Raw genomic sequence first — 8,868 nt, 5'->3', positions numbered from 1 at the left:
GTTTGACGTTCGCTGTTGTTGCTGGAAGTGGCGTCACCGGGGAGGGACGCGCTGGAAGCGGAAGCGGCCGTTGTGCCGCGCGGCGGCAGATTCGGGTGTCTGGAGCAGGCGAGCGGCTCCGGCCGCGGAAAGCGTCGGGGGTGAGTGCCGGCCCCTGTGTAGGGCTTTCCTAGCCCAGAGCAGGTGGACGCTTCTGGCCAACTTGGTGTCATCTGCAAACTTACTAAGGGTGCACTCAGTGCCCTCATCCCAGTCACCGATAAGGGTATTAGATGGGACAGGCCCCGATACAGTCCCTGGGGAACGCCACTCCAGACTGAATGCCAGCTGGATTTAATCCCATTCACCAACACTCTCTGGGCCTAAACCTCCAGCCAGGCCTTAACACAGCAAAATCTACAGTTTACAGTTGTGGCAGTTGATCAGAAGCAGATCTCAAGGATGTGAGAAATGCCCTGAAGAAACATTATTTCCATAACTCTAAATATTGTGTCTAACACGTTTTTGTTGGTACTCTTGTTTGTTTGTTTTTTTTTCACCCTTTCAAGTGTTTCAAAGTTGCTGAGCTGGGCAGTTTGCTAATAGACTTTCTCAGAGTCTAGTTAGGATGTAGGTTGTTTGTTGTGAATTGTAATTTGGGGGCTGGGCTGTTATCGAGTCTATGCTTTTAAAGTTCTGTGTTGGAGAAGACCTGACACCATTTGCTTACAAACACGTGCTTGCAAGGTATACTAAACAGTGCTCATAGAGTGTCTGTGAATATGATGTATTTTTGAAGGAGTATCAGCTTTATGCTTTTCTTTTCACTTAGTTCTCCAATGACCTTTTTTTTTTTTTTTTTTTTTTAAACTTAGTCTTCTCCTCCACTTGGGAATTTATTAATCAATTTGACCAGAAAATAACACTAAAAGTAAAAGTTTCCTGTGCTTCTTTATGCCTCTGACAAAGCTGATTTGGATGTTGATGATGAAATGCATTATTGATTTTTTTTTCTGTTGCCTTTTCTTCTTTTTTTCTTTCTTGCAGGATAGCTCTGCAAAGAAAGGGGCACCATTTTGTAGTTTACATTATGTCACTAAATGAGTCTCCTGTGAATGATCAATTAAAAAGCAGATTTTTGACTTGTGTGTTATGATGCAGAGGTTAAAACTGGACCTTTTGGCTATAGTGCCAATAAACTTAGACCTACCTTAAAGTACATAGGCTGCCTAGTTTGTTGCACCAGTTCTGCTTGAACAATTTCAACTGGATTTAGTGGATTGTTTAATGGAGAAGCATCGTCTCCTTTGAAATATCAAACAAGCTTATTCAATCCTTTCTGTTTGGTTTAGCAGCCCTAAATTCTTTATTTGCATTCACATCCCTATCTTTAAAGATCTTTGATAGTTGATGGGATTAGGCATTTCTACTAAGTCCTGATATGGATGGTATGAGAGAAATAACTGCTATTAATTAGTATTGAGCCCTAACTTTTTGCTGTTTTGTAACATCAGAAATAGTCGCCTCTAGAAAAATTTCAGTGATAATGATATATATTGTAATTTTAATGTGCCTTTTTTTTTTTTTTTTGACAGTATTATAATATAATTACCTCGTAATCTGAAAGAGCAGTGTTTGGAAGAATGACAACAGGAGACCTAAAAGGAAGTTTAAGAAAAATAGAACAAGGACTTCGCATGTTAAATTATCCAAGAGATGTGGATTATACAGTGTAAGAAAAAGTGTTAATAAATTTATGCTAATACAGGATGACAGCAAGATACTGGCTTTGCATCCAGTGATGAGTAAGCAGAGAGGGTATGACTGTGTGAAGTTGGGATTTGATACACATGGAATGGAAAGTGAAATAATGCAGTTTTGCTAGTCTGAGCAGTTCCCCCCCCCTTGTTTAATCTCTCTTTGTTTCTTTTTGTGAGTGCTGACTTTCATCTTGTAAAGATGGTAGAACAAGATGTTTAACAGTGAGCTTTTGGGCTTCAGACCTGACCGTGTTGGGATTATGTGGGGAGGTCACAAAAAGCATTGTTTCAGGCATTTTACAGATGACAGTAAAGACTGCTGAATGAGATATGCATGGAAAGGTTCTTGCAATCAAGGGAACCAGAGAAAAAACTTGAAAATGAAGGGGTAACAATATAATTAAGGTGTAACATGCTTGCTATATCGAGTATATGTAATTTGAGTGTAACACGTATGCTATATTAACGTTTCAAGTTAAATGTTTGCAATTGTGCAAAGTCTTTTATTCCCTTTTGCTATGTTAAGTACTTTTGTTTCTCAATAGGTTAGTGAAGGGTGATCCAGCTGCATTTTTACCCATAATTAGCTATTCCTTTACATCGTTCTCAACTTACGTAGCAGAACTTCTGGTGAAATGTGATGTGGAACTTACAGCAAAGAGTGACTTGCGCTTTATTGAAGCTATTTATAAGGTATCTGTCTTCATGCTCTTTAAAAAAGAGGCACAATTTTGTGTATGACCTCATAAAAATACCTAATGAGAGAGAACATTTTTGGCTGTGAATAAGAACTGTAATTTGGTTAACATTTAGCATCAGTAGTAACTAAGGATGTGCAAAGTATTTGGCTTCCTTGTTTTCAGGAAAATCTAAAGGAATTTCAATTTTTAGAACAGTCACAGAGTCAGTAATGTATTTGCATTACATATTAGGAGTGAGGAGTGCTGAAATATTTGTTGAATGAGTTATGCAGTCAGAAGTAGACACAGAGAAATCATAACCAGCAGAAGAAAAAGTCAAAGTAACTTTCAATAATTATGATGGAAAAACAACTAATAAATTAGTTTGACATGATATTTTAAAATAATTTTGTGTTTAAAAGTTTATAAATTAGAATCAAATCAAGTGCTTTGAGCTGAATAAGTGCAGAATAAAAGAGAGAATGCAGAAGAATAAGAACCTGAGGGTGTTATTTCTACAATAGGTTTTTTAAAATGATTTTCAAAGCAAACTTTTTTTTTTTCCAGCTTCTCCGAGATCAATTTCACTATAAACCAATCCTAACAAAAGAGCAGTTTCTTCAGTTTGGTTTTGCAGAAAGAAAAATGCAGATTGTTTGTGACATTATCAACTGCGTGGTGAAAAAACATAAGGAATTAAGTAACCTGAATAAGGTACTCATCAAATAGTAACTTCATTGTGAGGGATGCTATTTTTGATGTAGTTTTGGTCCTTCAGGTAGAAGGTGAAGATCAGATTATTTTTGTCAAAATAGGGGGAAAATTAGTATAAATTTTCTTTCGGAGATTCTTGAATGCTGTTGAGTATATATGTGACATGAGCTGCCAGTGTGCTGTCATATAAACAAAATAAAATTACTGAAACAAAGATCAGTTAAATACTTGCTATCTTTATGGGTAAGTGGACTTTTCTGGTTCTTAACGCAGTGAGTGTTTATGTAACTCAGACATTACAGGTAGATATAAAAACAAAATCCTCTGCAATATTAAAGTTCTGGTAACATTTAATTTAAATATGATAAATAATACAAAGTTGTATTTGTGTTTTGTTAGTATACATCTTAAGTCTGATTATTTTTATTAATCACATTTGATGGTACTTTAATAAAAGATTGCCTTCATATTATATTTCAGTTGAGTCTAAAAAATCTTGAGAACTTCTCTTTGCTTTATTTCTAATTGCACATCTGAAAGTGACATACTTTCATCCTCTTTGACATTCAACCTTGCAAGTTCAGTATTTGTGATCAATTTTCATGCAACGCTGTGTAGGTGTTAAGAATATGTATGTGGTATTCACTTTGAGATCTGTTTTCTCTGTTAATTTGGGATATAATTTAAATACATATTTATACATACATACTGCATTTCAGAGATCTAAATGCCGTTGCGTGTGTGTTATGCAATTTTCTGGCTTGCCAACAGTGGTTAGATGTAGTGTCTTCCTTTCCCTCCCAGAAAAATGTATTAGAATGAGGTTTTTTTTCCTCGTTATTCTGAAGGTTAAATCCCAAGCAAGAAAGAAATTCAGACCTTCAAAACGTGAAATATGGTCAAATTGTGGTGATATTCTTGTTGATCTCAGTGGCAGCACTCTGAATTCCAAACAGGTATGAAATAGTTTTTATGTTGTGTGTCTAGAAGTTAGTCTCACTTGTAGCAAATCAGGCTCTTCCTGGAATATGTGCTTTTGTGTAGGTTTTAACATTTGATCATGCTTGATATGTTTTTCAAAATGCGGTTGATGGAAATAATGGCTGCTACAGAAACTATTACTTCTTTTTTACTGAGTAGTTGATTGAGTCTTGGTGGTAATGATCTAGTACTGTTATCTGTTGAATTATACAAAAGAAAAATGAGGGGCAGTAATCAAAATGAAGATATAATTGGAAAAATATTATATTTTTTGAGATGGAATTGTATCTGACCTGACATTATGCTGTTTTGAAAGCTACATTTAAAATACTTCTTGGTTTTTTTGCTGGAATCTGTTCAGCAAAGATTTGTTAATGTATCATTCATTTTGGCTTCAGTTCCTGAGCGTAATATTTGAGCTGATACATTATGTTTATCTTGTGCTGTGGAGGAAACAGTATTCCTGGTTAAAGTAAAATCCTGCAAAAATTTCTTTAGGACTGAGCTCAATAAAGGTACATGATTTCTATTTAGAATGAAAATATTGCCCTTAGCAGTGAGGAAGACTTCACAAAGAAAGCACTTGAAATCACTGTTCATCACCCATGAACTGCCAGATTAGTGGAATTAAATGGGAATGTATGTGAGTGTATTAAGAATTCTCTTGAAGAGAAGAATTTCAGTGTCCCTTTAAAACACGTAATGTCTTAACGCTTGCAGGTTACTACTACACAAAACTACTAATTGTGGGTTCTTAATCATTAGACAACATATTTTGCTTTGTGAGATGTAGTGATGATAAGACTTGCTCCATCTGCCAAGAAGGGTATAAACTGTCTTTTGTTCTCTCTGAGGGAAATATTCAAAGAAAGGGGAAATGTTGGTAACATGAAGTACTTTAGAAGTAGTGAAGGAAAATAGATTTCCAAATTTCCCCATTAAGCTCATTTTTTTTCTGAAAGGTTGAGCGGTAACTTCGTTGTTGGATCGATCCATGTGTATGTTATCACATAGGAAACTAGAGAGTTCTAATCCACAATTTCAAACTTCACAACCCTAGACAATGTGTTTTTTTTTTTGTTTTTTTTTTGTTTTTTTTTTAATAGCAGGAAAGGCCATTGATGGTTTCAGCACTGTGTATAGATGGGAACCAGTATACTCAGTAAACATAGTAATTTGTGTGCATATTTGTTTTACAGTTCTTCCATGTCTATATGGCTTACTTTTTTAATTGAACTGCTTTTTGTGGGTTTCTGTGTTTTGCAGCCAGTTGTGGTAAAACTTTTTTATTTTAGTTTAACAGTTAAATGCTAGAATGATAGATGTTTTGTGTCAGTTATCTCCCTGATGCATGTGAATATTTTTATACTGAGAAATATCATGGGTTTTTATTTATTTGTTTTTATTTTCAAGCATGCTCAAAAGGTGCCTCTTGTAGAACGACACTCAGGAGATGAAGTTAGGGATGACCTTCCTCTTGCACCTATTAATCCAACACCCCTTAATCCACCATCACTTCCAGAAGAGGGAAATAATGAAGAAGAGTTGTACTTAGATGATGATGTTGTGGAAGAACAAGTAAGAATATTTAAGCTTTCCACATGCATTCCTAACTTTTTTTTTTTTTTTTCTCCACAGGACCTTTCTTAAGGGAAGAGATTTTAGAATAATAGTTGGATTCTCTTTAAATGTAACTAGTAGATATGTATATTCAGTGGTTAAAAATGTCAAATTGTGTTGACCTTTCAAGTGCCAGGTCTACTAACAGTTTCTGTAAAAGCTTGGTTCAATGAATAATTAGTTTATAGCAATTCTGAAATATAATTCTCTAATGTAGCATAATGTGCTTACTTAAATTGAGGAAAATTGCATTTAATTTTGTTGATCAAAGGATGAATTATATCTATGCCATAATTAGAAAATGTGTTTTTATCCATGTTTTCAGGTCATAGAGGACAATTCTCAGATGGAGTTCCTAAGGAGTCAACTTGCTGATTGCCAGGAAAAGCTTCATAAGCTGGACTGGATGGAAGATAAATTACGTGTTTTGGAAGAGAAACTGAAAGGGAAGGTGATTATAGATGAGAAGGACTGGAATAATTTGTTGAGCAGAGTTTTGCTTCTTGAAACAGAACTGTTGCTGCAGTCCAAAAAGGTATCACACACATCAATTTTATTGCTATAGTAAAATCAGATATCAGTATAATATCTGTAGTGTTTCAGTTTAGTGTTGTTTTTGTTTAGAACAATTTTTTTAGTGTTTCCCAGTTATTACTAGGTGACAGGACTGTTGCCAAACACAGTGCACTCAGCTTGCTTCTGTTTTTCCTACATCTTGATGTATGTCTTTCACTATTCTTAATGGAAGAGTCCGAATGCCAGTGTTGTTTGAGGATTTTTTTTTTCAACGTAATTGCTACGTTCTGTTGCTTCCTGATATTCTGTAGCAAACTTCTCCTTTGGAAACTTTCCAGCAGGTGTAGCTCAGTATATTTTCGAAAGTAATGACTGTGTGATTTTATATGACAGTGAGCTCATTGAGATAACTTCCACAGACTTAAAATTGTGCTGTCTTTGAAAGCTTACCATATGTGAAGTGGAGAATTTCCTTGTGATGGGGGCACATTTAAGGCTCCTTTGCCCATGCAATTTTGGATTTCTCATTCTGGGCTGCAAATGTTTCAGTAGTCTGGAGTGTGGTACTTTTGCCACTGATACAGCCAAACTTCCTTTTTAGTTGTCCAGACTGATCTTTAATCAGATGCTTTTGTTCCCTTTGTGAGATATAATGAAGTCTTAATCTTTCAGTAATTATATATGTGGCATTTACAATGGAAAATAGAGGATTAATGGAGAAGTTGATTCTTACTTCAATCGTGCACTTACTTTATGATTATCTTTTAAATATCTAGTCTAATTGATGGCTCTTCTCATTTTTGCTTTCTCTTTCCTGCCTTGCCTGTGGTATTCATTGTATTTTTAAAAGTATGAAGGTATTACAATTGTGATGTGGCTGTATTTCAAGTATTATCAATTATTTATCAATAATTAAAAGCTTGTCAAGTATTTATTTTCATGCTGTTCAAAAATCTTTGCTAAGTAAACGCTATTTTATTTCATATATGACTGCATGTTTGTATTCTAAGATAGAGTAAATCATAACATCAGTTTTGTGATCATATGCTTAATTTCAAAATGTGTTTGCACATGTATCCAAAGGATGCTGTCAGATTCTTTCAGAAGTTGGAAAACCTATTGAAAGGTGTGGGGTTTTTGTTTTTTCTTCCCTGTAGTTGTAAGAATGTTGAATTGTGTCGTAACCTGGAGCTTAGAACGTTTTTCTTGCCTGAAAATTTGAAGATATCACTAGTACTCATACAGAATAGTTTTTTAAAATTGCTTTTCTTGAAAGTTTGCTAGTTATGCTGAGCTTAGAAATGGGCAAATTTTCAGGCTGACCATGGGATTCTTTGAGCTACATCCTTCAAAAATAATGATGATTGACATAAATCTTTTTTTTTTAATAAGTCTCAGGTCAGGAATGGCTTAAAGGATTTACCATTTGAAATCAATTTCTTGTGCATAAATGTTGTAATTTAATTATCAGCAGACGTATGTTCAAGTGAGTCAGCCAGTATTATGTTTTTTCTCCTCTGGTCAGTTTCAAGGGCCCTTCAGCTACACTGCCAAGCAGATTTGAGTCTTTTTCAAATGTATTGTCAAGAGGTGATTACTACATGCGTGGTGCAGAATGGCTTATAATTAAAATGAAGCCTTTTTAAAAAAAATTCCATCTATGTTTGGTTTATTATTACTTTGGTAACATTTATTGAAGTAGTTCAGAGGTCTGGAATAGTATGGAATATTCACTGTGAATATACTTGACACTGGTGTCATTCAAAAATTTACTGGAAATGAGTTTATTTCTGCAGTACCTGTTACTGTTAGTAGTTGTCGCAGAAAGAAGTTTGAATTTAGTTTGTGCCTGGCATTGTTAGCACATCTTTCAAAGCAAAAGAAGCTGGGTTTTAAAAAGAGTCTTTAAAAGTTTTTTTTTTTTTTTTAATTTATTATTATTATTATTATTTTGCAATAGACTTCTGAAAACTGCAAGGAAATAATTGTTTTGGCCAGGGAATTGCTGCTGGTTTGTTTTTTTTCCATCCGGGTTGCTCTTCATACATACAGAAGCAACTTAGAGTTACTCCTTTCTTCAGGATTCTTCAGGGGATGTCTGGCGTGTAGCCAGCATAGCAGGAGCACTGGTTTGCAGTGCTGCCACAAAGTAGCAGCAGTGCGTTTAGCTCAAGGAAAATCTGAGAGACTACCAAGACTACCAAATCCCTCTCAATGAGACAAGTTGGGCAATAGCACTCAGTGCAGTTATCTTCTCCCCCCCCCCCCACCTCCTTTCTCTTAGAGAAACACACATAAATGCAGTCTTTCTTAGCTTTTTCACTCACAGCACCTACTATTTCTCCCTTATCTACTTACTTGGATGTAATCCCCTCTTAAGTGATACAGTTACATATTCCAGTATATGAATTACTGTACTTTACTGAAGGGTAAGATTTCAAACATAATAACAGTTTGTTGGTTAATAAAGGCTGGATATTGCTCAAGGCTTTCTTTTTTTTTTTTTTTTTTTTTTTTTTTTTTTTTTTTTTTTTAAAATTTGTATAAGTGAAAGTAAAAAATTTGTTTGTGGAAAGAGATTTTTTTTTTTTTTGTTTATAAAAGGTGTTTTTAAGGTT

General features: G+C 34.9%; 1 protein-coding gene across 1 annotated transcript in view; it reads left to right on the top strand.

Moving 5' to 3' along the window:
* The first annotated feature begins 37 nt into the window (after positions 1–37).
* The window catches only part of CEP44 (centrosomal protein 44), a 12,613-nt gene continuing 3,782 nt past the window's right edge, over positions 38–8,868 (top strand). The window contains exons 1-7 of the mRNA XM_042811881.1: positions 38–140; positions 1,575–1,711; positions 2,285–2,432; positions 2,987–3,133; positions 3,982–4,089; positions 5,528–5,692; positions 6,060–6,269. Coding sequence (XP_042667815.1) covers positions 1,623–1,711; positions 2,285–2,432; positions 2,987–3,133; positions 3,982–4,089; positions 5,528–5,692; positions 6,060–6,269 — 867 coding nt within the window. The 5' untranslated portion in view covers positions 38–140; positions 1,575–1,622. The remainder of the gene's footprint in view (positions 141–1,574; positions 1,712–2,284; positions 2,433–2,986; positions 3,134–3,981; positions 4,090–5,527; positions 5,693–6,059; positions 6,270–8,868) is intronic.

This window comes from Centrocercus urophasianus, unplaced genomic scaffold, assembly GCF_019232065.1.
Source record: "Centrocercus urophasianus isolate 14NV4802_14NV808 unplaced genomic scaffold, USGS_Curo_1.0 seq_13, whole genome shotgun sequence".
NCBI classification, from domain to species: Eukaryota; Metazoa; Chordata; class Aves; order Galliformes; family Phasianidae; genus Centrocercus; species Centrocercus urophasianus.
Note: the sequence above shows the minus strand (reverse complement) of the source record. Positions and strands in the feature narration are given on the sequence as shown.